This window comes from Pan paniscus, chromosome 13, assembly GCF_029289425.2.
Source record: "Pan paniscus chromosome 13, NHGRI_mPanPan1-v2.0_pri, whole genome shotgun sequence".
Taxonomy (NCBI): Eukaryota; Metazoa; Chordata; class Mammalia; order Primates; family Hominidae; genus Pan; species Pan paniscus.
In genome coordinates, this window is record NC_073262.2 from 93,010,715 (window position 1) to 93,031,408 (window position 20,694).

At 39.1% G+C, this 20,694-nt stretch overlaps 1 protein-coding gene across 3 annotated transcripts in view; it reads right to left on the bottom strand.

Annotated features, from left to right (window-relative positions):
• HIBCH (3-hydroxyisobutyryl-CoA hydrolase) overlaps window positions 1-20,694 on the bottom strand; it is a 144,637-nt gene that overhangs the window by 113,764 nt on the left and 10,179 nt on the right. Inside the window, exon 1 of one of the 3 annotated variants that reach the window (XM_008950606.5) lies at window positions 1,488-5,808. The exons of 1 other annotated variant lie outside the window; for it this stretch is intronic. In XM_008950606.5, the coding sequence (XP_008948854.3) occupies window positions 1,488-1,522 (35 nt within the window). In that variant the 5' untranslated portion in view covers window positions 1,523-5,808. Of the gene's footprint in view, window positions 1-1,487; window positions 5,809-20,694 lie in introns of those variants that run through there. One more of the 3 variants, XM_057301458.2, reaches the window with a different exon arrangement.

The following is a 20,694-nucleotide window of genomic DNA, read 5'->3' on the forward strand; positions in this document are numbered from 1 at the left end:
GAACCAAAAAAAAAAAAAAAAAAAAAAAGGCCAAGAGCTAAACTGGCACTGGGGTAAGGAGAGGCGGTGGAGAGTGGCATTAGAAAAGTAGGCCAGTACCGAAGAAGCCAAGGGAGGCCAGAGTTCAAGTGGGGCTGCCCAACACTGTCAACCATGGCCCAAGGCCTTTTTTCCTCTCAGAAACACTTTCCGTGGCACCCTATTCCCTTATGCAGTTGTGGGTTAGGGTATTGTGGACTGGACCATCTTGGCCTCTGCTTTCTAGGATAATACCCACTTCAGGGCTGAGTCTGGAAAAGGCATCTCAGATCAAAGCCCCCAAAATGGTCCTGGCCTCACCTACAGAGTACTGCATCTTGGAACGTGGGGTGGAAGAAAGCCAAGCTGAATTGTGGAAATGACAGATCCTTTCCTAAGTCAGCTAACTTTAACAAACATGTCTTTCCAGTTTGTTTCTCTATTTGCTGTTTGCTGACAACACTGAAAAAGCGGCAGTAACGATTACGTGTACTGATTTTCTTAGCATTTACTAAATCTCTCCATGAGCTGGTGCAAGGACAACTAATTTTAAGGTATTAAAAAAACAAACAGAAAAGCAACTCTTAAATGTTTAACAAAAATTTACTGAGAATTAGGTCTGTGGATACAGTGTTAGACATCTAGACACTTTCCCCTGAAACTATTCTTCTTAAGTCAAGGAAACACCTCCATCCCTTTTCAGGAAACCCAGAAGGCAAACTCTAAGGCTTAAAGAATCCAGTAATTTAAGTCGTCCTTATTTTAAAGAAATAAGGACGGTTCTCCCTTCAAGTGGGCGCAGCTGCTACCTGGTATGACAGTACAGGGCCAGGCAGTGGGCTGTTTTAAGACGCACGCAGCCTAATTTCCTAAAGATGATGGCTACCAGATTTCCTAGGCTGAGCTCAAAGCGCAGTGAGGGGTACTTTCAAAAAGTTAAACAATGTTTGCAAACATGCTCCCCCATGCCACATTAAATGTCCCTCAACACTAGCCTGAAAGCTCCAAATGCCTATACTGACGCTGCAGCCATGCAAGAAAGCTGAATAAAATCACACCACGGGCAGAGAGAGGTGCAGCAACCGGCAAAGCACCTGTGTGTGCTGGCTGCACAAAACATGCCGCACAATTCCGCTAAGCTAAATCCGTCCGTGTCCCCAAACTGCACCCAACTTTTAAGAAAGGAAAGAAACTGAGGCCAAAAGAATTAAAGTCGTGTGGGGACAAGCCTGAATTAAGAGCCAGAGTGGCAGAAAACCAGAGTGCTGCTGCAAAGAAGATGCTAGAGGGAGAAAGGAAAGACAGGGACGGGGGCTGGGGCTTGGGGAGGGCCAAGGTTGGGGTCTCACAGCTGCGCCTCTGAGCGCGACTCGAAACTTCGACGCCAGCAGTCTCCACCCCCGGCCCTTTTCCCACTGTGGCGAGTGCCGCTGAAGAGCCTGCCCTTGGCCGCTCGCTCTCTCACTCACCTCGACATGAGCCTCCACATCTCCCGCTGCCCCATCGCCAAACACTCCGAAGCTAAAGCAGCAGAGCGAGAATCGCCCGGACCTTTCCAGCGCCTCGCGTGAGCCCCGCCCACCGCCGTCCTGCGCCGCCGGGCACAGATGACAAGTCCTCCAGGAAGCCAGAGCGACCGTTTCCGCTACGCGACGGGGAAGGGCGGGGCAAGAACGACGCCTGGAGGAGATAGTTGAGGGAGAGGAAGGGAGCTGGGACCAGTGCGGGGCGGGCCTGGGATCGGACACCGGGCCAGGGAGAAGGCGGAGAGCGAGCTGAGGCGGAGCGGGAAGAGGGAGGATAGAGCGGACTAGGGCGGATTCGCAGGAAAGGAGATTGCCCTCTAGAGGCTGTTTTAGCCCAAAGCGCAACCTGTTGTCTAGGCTTGGCCTGCCAATTTGACCAGCAGGGACTGATGTGAAAGACTTTTCTGGAATTTTAGTAATTTTTTATTAAAACGTAAACTTAGTATTCTTTGAGACTCAAGTAGAGGAATTACAGTTGATAAAGGACATCGGTGTAGTTTATTCATTCCTAACCCAGTACAGCCGAATTCCTTTAATATTAGGATTGAGACATTTTCATTTTTCTTGGGAAAAGTTACAGATCTCCCACTCTTCCTCAAAGACAGAGTTGTCTGATTAAGACATAATAGATATGTCTTCCCAACTAAAGTAAAAGTTGCTGTTATCAGTGGAAGCATAATTACATTCAGAAAGTAGCTTACTCTTAAACCAACATTTAACTCAACTACTAGGATCCACTGTTAAATTGAGGAAAACGTTCCTCTGCTTCCAGATCCACCCAGATGTCTAGCAGAAGACATTTCATTGCCGCTATTAAATATTGACACATTTATCAGAAAGAAGAAATCCGGTGACAAATTTCAGAGAGGACACATGAAAGGAGTTATTCTTAGTACCTTGATATTTAAAGAGATACACTGTTGAGACTTTGATCAAAAATTACGTTGCTAACCTAGGTCAAATGTAATAACCAAATGCCCACTGAGAAGAGGACAGACAACAGACATCACAGAAGGAACTCCTTACCTGCAATTTACTGGCTACAGGACATCACCATCTGACATCACCATCATGCCTCATTCACTGCGCACAGAAATGAACCAGTCATCTGACCTAGCATGGTTTACTGGAAAAAGCATGGGCTTTCCTGTTAGATAGACTGAGATTCAAATCTTCCTTGCCGCCCTAGCTTCATGTGTGTGAAACCTGAGTCTCACAAGGCCTCATCGTTAGAAGGGCCCTGTGCTTGTTTTAATGCTGTGCTATTAATAATTTTTGAACAAGGAAACACAAATTTTCATTTTACACTAGGCCTGCAAATTATGTAATCAGTCCTACCCCTAGCACACTAATAGTTTAATGACCTTGAGCAAATTATATAGCTTTTCAGAACCTCCATTTTCTCATCTGAAAATGGATGTGCTGATGATTAGAGGTGTTTGTGAAGATCCACTGAAATATAGAAATATGTGCATAAATTACTTAGGACTTCATAGGTATCAAGACCTGTCAGTTATGCCACACCTTCCACCAAGCTGTCCTTCCTATTCCTAAATTCTCTATTTCTTCTAATGATGCTATCGTCTTCTGGCTTCCCGCTCTAGAAACCTCAGTCCTTTAAAGAAAATTATCTTAACATTCTATTTTGAAGATTTTCAAACATATAGTAAAATTATAAAAATTTAAAGCAAACACCTATGTGCTCACCACATAGATTCTACCTAGATTTACATTTTATCTTGCTTTATTCCTTATCCCAAATACCTTATTTTTAAATGCATTTCAAAGTTAATTACAAGCATCGTTTTACTTCTCCCAAAATATGGCATGTGTCTTACTACCTAGAGTTAAATATTTGTTTACATATTTTCCCTTTTGAGACAAAATTTACATACAACGAAATGCACAAATCTTAAGTGTACATTCACTGAGTTTGACAAATGTATACACTTGTGTAACCAAAATTCCTTAGATATAAACCATTGTCATCACCCCAAAAAGTTTCCTCTCACGATTTCCCAGACATTCTCTGCCTACCACTGCCTTCCCCACCCCAACCCCCGCCCCAGAAGCAACCACTGTTCTGTCTCGAGAACCACTGTTTGTTTTGAGACAGGGTCTCACTCTATCACCCAGGCTAGAGTACAGTGCCACAGTCATAGCTGACTGCAGCTTCAACCTCCCTGGGCTGAAGCAATCCTCCCACCTCAGCCCCCTGAGTAGATGGGACTACAGGCACATGCCACCACACCCAGCTAATTTTTGTATTTTTTTTTTTTTTTTGCGAGATAGGTTCTTGCCATGTTACTCAGGCTGGCCTCCAACTCCTGGGCTCAAGAGATCTCCCCGCCTCGATCTCCCAAAGTGCTAGGATTACAGGTGTTAAATACTGCACCCAGTCTGATTTTTCTCTACCATCAATTAGTTTTGCATTTTCTGAAAATTCATATAAAATGGAATCATACAGTGTGCGCTTTTTGTGTATAGCATTTTTCACTTAGCAAAATGTCCATATCGTGTGTATCGGTAGTTTCCTCCATTTTATTACTGAGTAGTATTTCATTATATGAATACCCCATAGTTTACTGATCTATGCTCCTCCTGATAGATTCCTGGGCTGTTGCCAGTTGGGGCTATTATGAATAAAGCTGCTGTAAACATTCTTGTGTAAATCTATTGTAGACATATGTTTCCTATTCTCTTGGGTAAATATCTATAAATAGAATGTCTTGGTTATAGGGTACATCAATGTTTGGTTTTATGTGAAACAGCCAGACCCTTTTCAAGAGTTTGTATCATTTTGGAAAAGAATTCTGGTGGCATACAATCGATAGAATGAGGAATAATGTTTACAAATGATATATTTGATAAAAGGCTATCTAGAATATGTAAAGAACTATCACAATTTAAATAACCAAATTTTAAAATGGACGACAGATTTGAATATACTATACAGCTTTCCAAAAAAGATATATGAAGGATCAATACTCATATGAAAAGTTGCTCAACATTATTAGCCATCCAGGAAATACACATCAAAACCACAATGACTTCACACCCACCATAATTTTTTAAAAAACAAGTGTTAGTGAGGAGAATTTGGAATCCTCAGACACCACTGGTGATGTACAACAGTGCAGCTATCTTGGAAAAATGTCTGGCAGTTCCTCAAATGGTTAAACAGAGAGACCATATGACCCAACAATTCCATACCTGGGTATTTACCCAAAATAAATGAAAACATAGTCCTCACAAAAACTTGTACATAATGTTTATGGCAGTATAATTGCCAAGAAGTAGAAATAACCCAAATGTCCATCAACTGATGAATAGGTAAAAACAAAAGTTATATATCTGTACAATGAAGTATTATTTGGCAAGAAACAGAAATGAAGTATCGATACATGGTACAACATGAGCAAACATGGAAAACACTGTGCTAAATGAAAGAAGCCAGTCACAATAGACCACATATTATATGATGCCATTTACATGAGTGTCTAGAATAAGCAAATGTGTACAGATAGAAAGTAGATGAGAGGTTGCCTAAGGTTGGAGAGGAGGCAGGAGAATTGGAGAGTGACAGCTAAGCGGCGCAGGGTTTTCTGGTAGAGTAATGAAAATATTCTAAAATGAATAGTGGTGATGGTTGGACTACACTGAAATGAAAATATTCTAAAATGGATAGTGATGACAGTTGGCTGAATCATATACTTTATATGGGTGAATTGTGTGGTATGTAAATTGTATCTTAATTTTTAAATAAAGAATTCTGGTTGCTCCATATTCTCAGCCACATTTTGTATTATCAGGCTTTTAAATTTTAGTCATGCTGGTGTGTGTGTGGTGTTATCTCCTTGTGGTTTTAATTTTCATTTTCCTGGTGTCTAATGATGTTGAGCACTTTTTCATATGCTTATTATCTTCTTTTAATTTTCTTGCCCATTTTTAAATTGGGGTTTTTGTTGTTGTTGTTTTGTTTTTTGGGTTTTTTTTAGACAAAGTTTTGCTCTTGTTTTCCAGGCTGCAGTGTAATAGCACAATCTGGGCTCACTGCAACCTCCACTTCTGGCTAATTTTGTATTTTTAGTAGAGATGGGGTTTCTCCATGTTGGTCAGGCTGGTCTCGACCTCCCGATCTCAGGTGATCCACCTGCCTCGGCCTCCCAAAGTGCTGGGATTATAGGCGTGAGTCACCGCACCTGGCCAAATTGGGTTATCTTTTTATTTGTGTTTGATATTGTCTTTTTTTATTATTGTTCAATTATCTATTTCTGTTACAAATTACCCCTAAAATTTAGCAGCTTAAAGCAACCAACATTTATTGTTTCTCAGAGATTCCAAGGCTCAGGAATCAGGGCGAGACTTAGCCAGGTGGTTCTGGCTCAGGGTCTCTCATGAGGCTGCAAAGCGTTGGCTGGGATTGCAGTCATCTGAATGCTCAGCTTCCAAACTTATGTGGTTGTTGGCAGGTTACAGGTCCTTTCACATAGGCCTCTCCATGGGGCTGCTCACAGTGTGGCAGCTGGCTTCCTCTGGAGAGAAAGAGCCCAGAGAAAGAGCCACCAAGACAGAAGCCACAGTACCTTATAACTGTCACTACTGTTTATTTTATTGGTCACGCGGACCAACCCCAGTACAGTATAGAAGATTTTACAAGAGTTTGAATACTCGGACACAAGGATCCTTTCAGGCTGTTTGAAGGCTGGCTATCATACTTGATTTCATTTTTTTCTTTCCTCATTGCCAATCAGTCATCAAGCCATACTAGTTATTTCTTTGAAAGATCTCTCAGATTTGTTCTATCCTCTCGACACCTCCACTGCTACCATTCTAGGACCCACCTGTAACTCATTCCAGATCTAACTTCTCTCTTGTCCCTCAACCATCACACCCTTCAATTCATTCTGCATTTTACTGAAAAGAAATTTTCCTAAGATACAACTTTTGATGTATTATTAAGCTGCTAAATAATCTCACAATTGTCTATAGCTATGTTTTCCAAAACTAGACACAGTTGACTACTGTGCACTTAAAATGTGGCTAGTATAACTGAGGAACTGAATTTTTAAAAATTTACATTTAAAAACTAAAGCAGTGTTAAAATTTTTATATTGATTACATGTTAAAGTAACAGTATTTTGGATGTATTGGGTTAGAAAAAATATAGTATTTAAATTAACTTTACCTGTGTCTTTTTACCTTTTCAATGGGGCTACTAGAAAATATTAAATTACAGCCAGGGACGGTGGCTCACGCCTGTAATCCCAGCACTTTGGGAGGCTGAAGTAGGTGGATCACCTGAGATCAGGAGTTCGAGACCAACGTGGCCAACTTGGTGAAACCACGTCTCTACTAAAAATACAAAAATTAGCCAGGCGTAGTGGCACATGCCCGTAATCCCAGCTACAGGCTGTTCCTCCCAGGGCTGAGGCAGGAGAATCTCTTGAACCGGGCAGGTGGTGGTTGTAGTGGCCGAGATTGCGCCATTGCACTCCAGCCTGGGCAACAAGAGCAAAACTTCGTCTCAAAAAAAAAGTTAAATTACATATGCAGCTCACATTGTATCTGTATTAAACAACAGTGGTCTAGAACATTCCCTTCAAACTGACTGACTTTTGAGGCAACAGAAACAAGGCTTCACCTTAGCTATCCAACCTTATTTACCATTTACCTGCTCTTATTCCTGTCACATGCATCTCTCCTGGATATCTCTGAGTATATAATGTTGATTTTCTGCCACTGCTCCTCAGCCCATGCAATTCCTTATACCAGGAAAGCCATTCTTCTTTTATCTTCCTCTAAAATTTATTCATCCTAAAGGCTCAAGTCTTATCTTTCTGCAGTAGTATTTTACTGTGACCTCTACTGAACTCTCCTACCTGAATTTCAATTACACTTCTAATTCATAGTTCATTACTTCTCTCTCTCTCTCTCTCTTTCTCTCTCTCTCTCTCTCTCTCCCGTCCCCCCACCCCCACCCTTTTGAGATGAAGTCTCACAATGTTGCCCATGCTGGACTCAAATTCCTGGGCTCAAGTGATTCTTCCACTTCAGTCTTCCCAGTAGCCGGTACTACAGGCACACATACTGCACTTGGCTTATGACTTACTTCTTACATGATTTTTTGTCGTCATTTAATGCTAATTTTCTCTCTCAAATTGTACATTCCTTGAGGATAGGAACTGCATCTTATATTTTGTCTGAATCTTTCAAAAACCTAATGCTGGGACATGGTAAGAGAGCTTACAAATTTGATATACTAATTATGAAGGAAATGTTGTATACAAATAACTTTGTTATCTTCTAACCAGTATAAACCTGGCATTAATGTGGAAAAAATAAGGTTGTAAAATTTATTTGTCAAAATGCAAGTGCTCTTTGATATAAGTACCCATAACATGTGAAAGATTATCCAGGAGCCAGCACAAGGGCTGAAGGATAGAAAAGTGACTCCCTCCTGCTTTCCTTTGTTGGAAATCAATGATTGGCAATCAATGAAGGCTCTGGAGAAACTGCCAAAAAGTCATTCTTGTTGGACTGAGGCCCCTCAGCACACCCAGCCCTGTCCCATCCCCCTCTCCCTGAAGCTCTACCACCAATCAAGGATGTCTGCGAATGCCGGGAATGAAATGCAAGATGCTTATTTTAATTGTCCCAATAGCCCACTCCTGGAAGGACTTCTGAGATCCTGCCTTTTCCTAACTCTAACTGGCTGCATTACCTAGTCAACTCTACCCTGCCTCCTCACTCATGGGGTGAGTAGGAAATCTCAAGACTCAGCCCTCTACCCCTTTCACGCCTCTTGGAAATGTGCTGAAACCCACTCGTTTTCCTTCCTTTGCGTTTGTGATTTTTCTAAAAATTTACAAAATGGTCTTTTGAGTGAAGAGTGTGTTTGACGCCAATGTTCCTTGCCAAGCCAGAGCAAGGTTCTCTGACCCACAGTGAGCTCACTGGTCCCCACCCCAAGGACATAAGCATGGAAGTCTCAGAGTTACTCCTTTGGCCAAGGCCAACTGCGGGATGCATGAATGCACAGAATGTAGACCACCTGCAAGAAGTCCCTGGTGTCTTCCTAAACAAAGAGACCTGGGTCATACAACTAAAGGCCAGAAGTAGGGCATTGCCCAACTACAAAGACAAAAACTGGGGAAAACAGAACTTGATTCCCTGACTCCAAACAGCAGTGTTCATTTCAATTTATCAGTCACAAAATGGTGGTATAGGATACTGTGACAGCTGTAACCCAATAGCACTTAAGGGATTTACCATTTCCTCCTTTGCACTATGGGCATGAATGAGTATCCTTATGGATCCCAAGGTTTTGGAGGTACCAGCAGTTAGGTAATGAAATCCTCTGGATCCTTTCCCTTCCTTTTTGCTTGGTATCCAAATCAAGTTAAATCAGCCCTGTTGCAAGGCTAGTATTCATCAGATAAGCATCAGTATGGCTATGTGATTGTTAAGACATTGAAATACTTCCAAAATGATTGGTAAATAGCCACTGCTCACTGCCAGACAACCTATTTCCTTGGGCCCAAAGGATTCCCAAGAGGGTACTGATGAAGAAACCAACCTGGCACCTGCCAGGTGACTGGCCATAGCTGACTACACTAGACTCCATCCCATGTGCTCATAGTGGGCCCAGATCCTTTCAGAGATGGCGCTCCTTGTGATAGTGCTTGCATACCAGAAGGGATCCATGGTGTCCATCACGCTGTTCCTTCCAGGGCTGAGACCACCTGCTGCAGGCTGGCACACACAGACTTACCCCCAGGGCACTTTAATGTACCATAGCTCTTCAGTATTTTGAATATTACTCTTGCCTTTTTGTATGCTTGTGCTAATTATTTTGTGCAACCCAAAGAACAGGACTGGACCCATGCATTATGGTGGAAATATTGAAAGGATCACATAGGTTAAACTGGGAACTGAAAGTATTTGGAAGGGGAGCCACATCTGGGGCCCTTTCTTCTCTATCTCCCTCTCTTGTTGGCCGCATGGAACCTCATGCAAACTTGCGGAATGTCTGCTTCTATTTGGTGCTTTGTCTAATCATGGAGGGGCTACTATGATCCAGGTGCCGTGTTAGTGTTAGGCTCTGAAGGTTACATGGAGCCATGGAAGCACACAGTAGGGCCACCTGTTATAGTGTTGGAATCAGAGAAAGCTTCCCAGGAAAGGTAACTGTTTTAGATAGAGAAACTCTGCGCGGATGAAGCATAATAGGTGACTCCAGCATTTTGACAGTGGCACAATAGAGGTAGGGAAGGGTCAGATCTCTAGGGACTATGAAGCCTGTCTAAGGGTATTTAAGCAGAAAGATGACATAATCGGATTTGACTTCTATCAGTATCACTTTGAAGCAGGGCCAGCAGACCAGATAAAACTGATCTCCCTATATGTTTTCTGTACCTTCATACTAATTTGACTTCCAAGAGATTTTTATTTGCCTTCGCTTGTCTGATTCCAACTCTACTTCATGACATCATCTCGTAATATTGCTTTTAAGTAATTATTTTTTACATTTCTATTTTGCTTTTATCACACTTGCTAATTGATTAATCTGTTTCTCATTTTCTGAACTCAGCAGAGCAATCTGATTAGCCTAGTGTAACTTTTTTGAGCTGTGAATGGACCAACTTGGATCAAGAGGCCATGGAGTTTAATCATCCATTTACATACTGGGAATGTTCGTGGGTTCCAAGATTATGTGGGTCTGGCAGGCAATTATGGCTTATTTCTCAGATCATCAACCAGTATCCATGCTCAGAGTGTTGATTCAAATAGCAGCTGATAAGCATAGGAGCATTTATAAAATTGGAAAAATTTTAAATAAAGATAGTTCTGTTAGACCAAAAAATGTGTGTATACATGTGCAGAAACATTTTAGAGAAATGCACACCCAAAATGTTAACAGTGGTTATCCTTGGGTGATGGTGAAAATACGAGTGACTCGCTTCTTCTCTATAATTATCTACATTTTCCATTGTGTCACTTGAGACTAGATAGTTGTTTTGTAACAAATATAAAAGTGGTTTTTAAGGAAATCAGGGAGCATTACACATATCTGCCACATTTTTCCTTATGGCTAATTCCCAAAATACCTTTTGGACAAGTTTTGTCTTTACTACATGCACTTGATTTCTAGTGAGTTGCCACTAGATGGTGAATATACCACATCAAACAAGATTGAAAGGCTTCCATGTTTTCAATAAGCTAATCCCTCCAAATGAAATTTCTTAGGAAAAAAAGTCTTAATACATTTTTCAACTTTGAGATATGGCATACCAAAATATGTCTCTAAAGATTGAAATAAAAATACATACGTAACACATTCACAACATAACACTGACATTATAAAGACTTTGTACTGTATTTTCCAAGAACACAAGCCTTGGTGCACAGAAATAGTACGATGTCCATTTGTAGATTTAACATAATTTACATATTTCTAGTATGCAATATCAAATTATCTTTATTATTTAAAAATATTCATTTTATGTAGATATAGTCTTGACCTCACTTTAGCAATAAATATTTAAATTTAGCATTAAAACATTCCCAAATGAGTAAATTGATCTGTTCTGCTAAGTTTGATAAGTTGGTTTACAAATTCTGTGATGTTCCATGAAACTAGTATCACCCCGATACCAAAATCAGGCAAGAACACACAAAAAAATTAATCTCTACAGGCCAATATCGCTGTTGAACATAGATGCCAAACTCCTCAACAAAAATACTTGCAAACCCAACCGAACAGCATATAAAAAAGATAATTCATCATGATCAAGTGGACTTTATTCCAGGGATGCGAGGATGATTCAACATTCTCAAATCAATAAATGTGATTAACCACATCAACAGAATTAAAAACAAAAACCATTTGATCATCTCAACAGATGCAGAAAAAGCATTTGATATAAACCATCATCCCTTTATGATAAAAACTCTCAACAAACTAGATACCTCAAAATAATAAATGCCATATATGACAAACCCACAACCAACTGATACTCATACTGAATGAGGAAAAGTAGAAAGCATTCCCCCTAAGAGCTAGAACAAGACAGGGAAGTCCGCTCTCACCACTGCTATTCAACATAGTACTGAAATTACTAGCTAGAGCTATCAGGCAAGAGAAATAAATAAAGGACATCCCAACAAATTATCTCTGTTCATTGATGACATAATCTTATACCTAGAAAATCCTAAAGACTTCTCCAAAAAGACTCATAGACTTGATCAACAACTTCAGTAAAGTTTTAGGATACAAAATCAATGTGCAAAAATCAGTATCATTTTTATACACCAAATATTTTCAAGCTGAGAACTAAAGCAAAAGTTCAATCCCATTTATAATAGCCACAGAAAAGAATAGAATACCAGAATATATTTAACTAACCAGGTGAAAGATCTCTACAAGGAAAACTACAAAACACTGATGAAAGAAATCATACATAACACAAACAGATGAAAAAAATCCCATGCTCATGGATTGAAAGAATCAATGTCCTTAAAATAACCTGCCCAAAGCAATCTGCAGATTCAACACAATACCTATCAAATTACCAATGTCATTCTTCACAGAATTAGAAAAAAACCATCCTAAAGTTGACATGGAACCAAAAAAGAGCCCAAATAACCAAAACAACCCTAAGCAACAAAAACAAAGCCAAATGGCCTTACATTACTTCAAATTATACTATAAGGCTACAGTAACTAAAACAGCTTAGTACTGGTACAAAAAGACACACATAGATTAATGGAACAGAATAGAGAACCCCAAAATAAAGCCATATACCTACAACCAGCTGATCTTTGACAAAGTTGACAAAAATAAACCACGGGGAGAGGGCACCCTATTCATTAAATGGTGCTAGGAAAATTATCTAGTCATATGCAGAAGAATGAAACTGGACCCTTATCTCTCACCATAGACAAAAATTAACTCAAGCTCGATTAAAGACCTAAATGTAAGACCTGAAACTATAAAAGTCCTAGAAGAAAACCTAAGAAATATTCTTTTGGACATTGGGTTAGGCAAAGAATTTATGACTAAGACCCCAAAAGCAAATGCAATGAAAACAAAAATAGACAAATGGGAATTAAACTAAAAAGCTTCTGCACAGCAAAAGAAATAATCAGCAGAATAAACTGACAACCTACAGTATTACCTAAGTAATGAGGTACCTTATATTACAGAAGGACATTATTTAACCAATTAAAAGACGGTATAATCACCACATGAGAGATCTATTTCTTATCTCCTCTTGCCCTTTCAGTCTCTTGTAGAAACTATTTGCAAATTATGCCTCTGACAAAGTACTAATATCCAGAATCTACAAGGAACTCAAACAAATCAACAAGAAGAAAACAAAAAAATCCCATAAAAAAGTGGGCACTTCAGGAATTTGAGGCTACAGTGAGCTATGATTGTACCACTGCACTCTGCACTCTACACTGGGCGACATAGCAGGGCGATTTCTTGCCAACAACAACAACAAAAAAGTTGGTAAAGGACATGAACAGACATTTCTCAAAAAAAGACAAACAAGAAGGCAAAAAACATATGAAAAATGCCAGTAAGAATAGCTATTATTAAAAAATTATAAAACAACAGATGGTAGCATGGATGTGGAGAAAAGGGAGCCCTTATACACCATTAGTGGGAGTGTAAATGAGCACAAGGTCTATAGAAAATAGTATAGAGATTTCTCAACCTACCATTCAACCCAGCCATCCCACTATTAGGCATCTACCCAAAAGGAAAGAAATCATTATACCAAAAAGCCACCTGCACTTGTATGTTTATGATGGCACATTCACAATTGCAAAGTCATGGAATCAACCTAAGTGTTCATCAATGGATGAATCGATTTTTTTTAATGTGGTATATATACACCATGGAATACTATGCAGTCATAAAAAAGAATGAAATCATGTCCTTTGCAGCAACGTGGATGGAGCTGGAGGCCATTATTCTAAGTGAAATAATTCAGAAACAGAAAATCAAATACTGTGTGTTCTCACTTACCGATGGGAACTACACCAAGGGTACACATGCACATAAAGATGAAAATAATAGACACTGGGGACTCCATAAAGGGGGAGGTTGAGATGGGGGTAAAGGTTAAAAAAAATTTACCTATAAGGTACAATGTTCACTATCTGGGTAATGGGTATGCTAGAAGCCCAAACCTTACTGTTTTGTAATATATCCATGTAACAAATCTGCACGTGTACCCCGAATCTAAAATAAGTAAATAAACTTTTTAAAAGAGAAAAAACAACCCAATTCTCTGATATTAGCAAGTCCCAGGGAAGTATAATCAAGAAGATCTTCTGTAAAAATTATGGCCATTAAGCTCCACTGGGTTTCCCTATAATTGCTTGCATGTATGTATACATAGCAATAATAATATGTAAGTAGTATATAATTTTTTATGGTATGTTACAGTATATATATACTTCCCTCTGATGGACCCTAGATTCCTCAATATTTGATATTTCTTTCAGGAAGGGGAAATAAAAGCAAATGAGTGTTGAGAAGGTATGTTTTTCCACTTATATGGGAAAACGTTGAGTCCTTTACAGTCTCATTTATATTGTCCTGGTATTTAAGTGGCTGAGGCTTTCTACTATTCTAAATACTATATTCTCTTTTCCTATGGCAGATAAAGAAGGAGGTAAGGAAAAAGAAAGTAGTAAATATTGATATTCTGTTTTCTGATATTCACCTACGAGGTTCAGAAACCCTCCTTTGAAACTCTTGCCTCAAACTCCTAAATTTAAAAGGAAAAATGACTCATCCCACAATACTAGTGGTAAAATTAATTTAAATTTGTATAATTTCTGCCTACATTTAGGAGCAAAAAACTCAGAGCACAAAGACAGTGGAAGGCAAGACAGCAATGTTTGATATGTGTTACTAAGATTCAAAGTTGCTGGGCACAGTGGCTCATGCCTGTAATCCCAGCACTTTGGGAGGCCAAGGCAGGCGGATTATGAGGTCAGAAGATCGAGACCATTCTGGCTAACATGGTGAAACCCCATCTCTACTAAAAATGCAAAAAAATTAGCCGGGCCTGGTGGCAGGTGCCTGTAGTCCCAGCTACTCAGGAGGCTGAGGCAGGAGAATCGCTTGAACCTAGGAGGCAGAGGCTGCAGTGAGCTGAGATTGCACCACTGCACTGCAGCCTGGGCAACACAGCAAGACTCTGTCTCAAAAAAAAAAAATTCAAAGTCAATGAGGTAGGAAATAATTTTCAGCTGATGAAAGATTTATGATAAATGGTAATATCAAAGCTTTTTTCCCCCAGTTTTGAAAACAAATTAGACAGCTGCTGCTGTACACTGTCTCCTAGACTCTGGAGTCAAAACCTCTGTACTCATCCGTAGATAAGACTGTCTAAACGAAGAGAACGGGAGACCAGAGATGCAGTGAAGTAAGTGGTAACAGGGAATTAGCTTCCTTTTCCTCATCTTGGTATCAAGCAGTGGGTCTCCAACTTTCATTTAACTCCTTGATCCTCACAGAAGTAACTATTAACTGCATTTGTTGCTATTTCCAAGATAAAATTTAACTGCATATGTCAAGTAATATATGGTTGACCCTTGAACAACATGGATTTGAACTGCGTGGGTCCACTTACAAGTGGAGTTTTTGCAACCAAACACAGATCAAAAATACAATATTTGAGGGGTGTGAAACCCGCCTATAAAGAGGGCTGAATTTTTGTACACACGGGTTCTGCTGAGTCAGCTGCTGGGCTTTAGGATGCTCGGATTTTGGTATCCATAGTGGGAGGAGTGTTGGAGATCCCGGAACCAAGTATCCCGTGGATATCAAGGGACGACTATATTTAACCTTTCTTCATAACCTTGTGGAAAGAGTAAAAGAAGGAAAAAATGTGTATGAGGGAGTAGGGGGGTAGGGGGAATGTTAGGAAGAAAGAAACTATGTGAACTAAGTTCAAAAATAACCGTGTGTGTTCTTTCTGATTTTCCAGTGTTTTCTTTCCATTTATAACAGTTCATTTGTGGAAACTCTAGATTAATCACAATAAGCAAACATTTCACTGTTGGCACATTCTATTACAAGACTTGTGAAAAGCATTTAGGATCAAATACTCAATACGTATGAAGGGATTTGAAAGTTAAAATTGTTTTTAAGTTGTGAGGTGTTAGGAGTAACAGTACAATCCCATTTTCCCAAATATATTTAAAATGTCTCTACAGTGTTAACTAAATGACACACCTTATATCACAGAAGGAAATTACTTAACAAATTCATAAGACAGTATAATCAGCATATGAGAAATCTACCTCTTCTTGTCTCCTCTTGCCTTTCCAGTCTCTTGTTGGCTTAAGTTTTTACCAGAATGATTTGGTAATATCAGGTGTGGAAGAGACAGAATGGGTGCGGTTTAGGAAAAGAATTTGATTCTGTGTATTGGACATTTTAAAGAAGGCTCTTAAAGCTCAATTTTTAATGCTTAAGAAATTAAGTGACTTTTAAATGCACTATTCCCTATGAAATTAAATACATACTCATACTTGCCACAAAATATCAAAAGATAGACTGCCAAAATATTCCAAAAATAAAGGTAGGCAAACTTGTTCGAAAGCAAAATACACAAAATGGGGTAAGCAATCAGGATGTAAATATTCAACATAGCAAAGTATGCAATAAAATCATTTTACAGACTAAAATGTATCAGGGAGGATCCAAGAATAAGTTGATTTTAGAGTGGTCTGTGGAAAACTAAAATAAACAAGAAAATATCTAGGGAAGTTTAAGAATGGGAGGAAATGAGTCATTGATAACATGCTTGCTCCAGAGAATAACCTTTGTACCAAACGGCAGAGAACTGACATCTAATCAGCAGAGGTTGGCCTTGGCAATTTATGAAGGAATGTCCAGAGGGAGCACAGGGAAAGGCAGTCCAATGATCCTTCCCTGAATTTTTTACTCTTCGATGTCAGCCTTTAATTCCCTTGAGATGGGGGAATTCAAATCCTAAGGATTCGTAAACTCCAAGGCTTTTGCATTTACTATATTTAACATCTGAGAATTTAGTAAACAACACTTCTGTGGAAAGGTAAGTGAAAAAAAAAGATAATTTCCATTTTATGAAGTTTAACGTATATGCAGTTTGGGTGTGTATGCATATGTGTGTGTGGATAGAGTGTGATAAAATAAAGATTAAAAACTCAAGGCCCAATGAAAGCTTTTAGAGAGATGCCTATATTCCCATGCCTTCATGACTGTAAATATATCCGCTATGACATACACTAGAAATTTATCCTTTGCTTTTGATATCTTAGCTACTTGTATCACTCAGGACCACATTCTACTCCCACTAGTTTACATAGGTTAGTAACCTTGCACCGTACCTTAAAAACACTCAGAGTTTTAAATGTTCTATCACAAATGTTAAGGATTCCTTCCCTGAATCATAAATGTGCTTTGCTTTCATTTTACAATCTTTTCTAAGGCAGGTATTAATGATTTATATTAGTTAATGATTTAAAAGGAACACAAAAATAAGATTGTGCAACATGGAGTTAGGAATCTCTTACAACTTTATCAGTTCAAGTCTGGTCCTTGTTGTGAGTCAACCACATTTTTAAACTACCTAATAGCCTATGGTCAAGTCATTTTTACATATGCCTAACAAAAGAGATATAGGTGACAAGTGCTGTAAAACTTTTTTTTTTTTTTTTTGAGACAGGGCTTCACTCTGTTGCCCAGGCTGGAGTGCAGTGGCACAATTTTGGCTCACTGCAACCTCTGCCTCCTGGGTTCAAGAGATTCTCCCACCTCAACCTCCCAAGTAGCTGGGACTACAGGCACACAACACCACACCTGGCTAATTTTTGTATTTTTTGTAGAAATTGGGTTTCACCATGTTGGCCAGGCTGGTTGGTCTCGAACTCCTAACCTCAAGGGATCCACCTGCCTTGGCGTCCCAAAGCATTGGGATTACAGGTGTGAGCCACCACACCCGGCCTGCAAAACTTATTATAGTCCAGTGAACTACAGTCAACACCAATTTCAAGTTTCCAGTAGCTGATTTCAAGTTATGAGGTGGAGCAATGGCAAGCCCACAGTGCTGATCCGTGTGACAATTGGTAACTTCAATTCTAGTTTGATGTGATTGACATGACTGAGGAAAGGATATGACTGAGTCCAGAAAGGTTGAGAGTTGCCTACTGACATTGCTACCATTCACCTTCCTTATTCTAGAGGTCTTGGCTAATGTGTCATTAAAAAACGTATTTCAAAGGAATACTTCATGACAATGAAGTGCTCATATGTGGTCATTAGACAACAGCTTACAAAACAATATGTTTAGTAATATTTGCAAAAACAATACATACGTACACACAGAGAGATGACTGGAAAGTTATGCCCTGAAATGTTACAACTGTGGTACATAGAGTAGGTTTTATTTCCTTCTTTATACTTTTTCACATTTTTCAGTTTCCACAAATTTTTCTTCATAATGTGTTACTCTTTTATTTATTTATTTATTTTTACTTTAAGTTCCGGGATACATGTGCAGAACGCGCAGGTTTGCTAAATAGGTATATGTGTGCCATAGTGGTTTGCTGCACCTATCAACCTGTCACGTGGGTTTTAAGCCCCACATGCATTAACTGTTTATTCTGATGCTCTCCCTCCTCTCAACCCCTCTCCCACAGGTCCTGGTGTATGTTGTTCCCCTCTCTGTGTCCATGTGTTCTCATTGTTCAACTCCCACTTATGAGTGAGAACATAAGGTGTTTGGTTTCCTGTGTTAGTTTTCTGAGGATGATGGCTTCCAGCTTCATGATCTCATTCTTTTTTATGGCTGCATAGTATTCCATGGTGCATACGTACTACATTTTCTGTATCCAGTCTATCATTGATGAAAACTTGGGTTGGTTCCATGTCTTTGCTATTGTGAATAGTGCAATGCATTACTTTTATAAACACAAACAAGTCACTTGAAAAGAGTAAATAAATTTCATCTCGAGGTATAAATATTAAAAATATTTTGAAAAAGTGAATTTGAGCAGGAAATTACCCTATTGTTATTAAAATGCTATGCCATTGACACAGTAATCCAAAGAAGGATGAATGAAACTAAATAGAGGATCCAGAAATACGGCCTAGTGCATAAAAGAAGTTAGTTTATGATACATCAATCATCACAGAATTGTGGGAAAAAATGTTTGCTCAATAAAACTTAAATAGTAAATAGTAAAAAAAAAATTTGAGGAAATATGAATGAATATTGATCTGATCTTTGATTTAAAAGGATCTTAGGCATATAAACAAGAAAAAAATCCAGAGATTTGACTAAATAAAAACTTTTTAAATTTTGTAAATAATAAAAACACGTAAAACTAGGAGGCAAACTAAGAAAAAGTATTTGCCACAAATGTGATAAAAGGTTGTGACAAATGATTAATTCAATTGTTAATTGGATTAAACAAGATAAATAATAAGACTACAATATTGCTACTCTGTGGACATCATGAAAGCACAGACATAATGTGTTGTTCATTAAACCATTAGCATAATGATCAGAACATCATACAAGGAATTCTTATGTATTGATGAATTGAGAAATGGTCAAACATGAAAGTATGACTGAAAAAATGTAGAAGGTGGTAGAGGAGAAGGGAAAGTATCAATGGCCAAGAGACGTGGGAAAATATTTTATCAGTAATGAAAATGCAATTAAAAGTATGATGAGAAGTCAGGAGAGGTTTTTTGGCATTCCGTATGTGGTAACAGATGCAGTCATGAGATGGGTCACATCATTCACAGTGAGGAGTGTCTTGAATAGGTAAAATCATATTGTCAACCGAAATTCTAGGAATCTAACCTAAAGAGACACAACAGACACTTGATACTTAGGAAGGGTATATCTTCCAGACTCTAGGATTTTCCAAATCTGTGTTTTCACACTGTGTTCCAAGGAGCCCTGGGGTTCTGCAGAGGCATCCCAAAGTTGGCTTCAAAGATAGGAAGAAGGTTTCCCCAATGCTGCCTCAACCAGAGCAATTTGACATTTATCTAATTTGTATGTTAGATTACATGTAAGAACTTTTTCTTAAAGATTCCACTGAAAACATCAAAATGTGGACACCACTATACTGCATATATAATTTCTTCAATAAAATGCAATGGAGCATTACTTCTCAAAAACTACCGGAGAAGTGGAGAATAGTCAGAGTGTTATATTCCCAAACACTAGCCTCACAGCATTAACTTAAATCCCTGTTTCAGGAAATGTGTAAATCACTCTATAATTACCTTGCAAATAGTCCAAAGCTCGGATATAAAATCTGCAAATATCCAGGCCCTGTTGCAGTAAGGATAAAAGATTTGTGTTCTATGATGATCAACTGTTTCCTTTAATATATTTAGTCTGTCATAACAGGAATCAATTTCCACTCAGATGTTTCAGCTGAAGAGACTTTATTGCGGGAACTATTTATAGAAGTTAGGGTTAGGGTTGGATGAAAGGAAACAAGAAACATGGAGGTACCCAGGAGTTAGCACAGCTAGGCCTGAAGAAATAAGGGGAGGGAATCACGTTAGTAGAGCCCAGTGAAAGCTGGCACAGTGGAGCAGGGCTGCCTTGCAGGAGGAGCCTTCAAGGGACAAAGCCAGAAGCAGGAAAAGAGGTGGTGAAACATATCCTAACCTTTTTTCCTTTTCCATCCTCCAATCTACTGATGGTGTTACCCATTGGTCAAAACCAACTGGCATGAGACCCCAGCTGGAATAGTTTATGAAAAATTCCACCTTCTGAGGCACAGAGTCTAGCAGAGAAGAGCAGAAGATGGCACTAAAACACAACAAGTGGAGAATAACCAGCATATTTATAACAGAGAAATACAAGTCCCCCCTTACCTGTGGGGGATACGTTTCAAGACCCCTCATGGATATCTGAAACTGCAGATAGTACTGAACCCTTTATATACAATGTTTTTTCCTATACATATCTATCTATGATTAAGTTATTAATATAAATAAGGCACAATAAGAGATTAACAACAATTACTGCTAATAAAATAGAATAGCCAGGCACAGTGGCTCATGCCTGTAATCCCAGCTCTTTGGAAAACCGAGGCGGGAGGATTA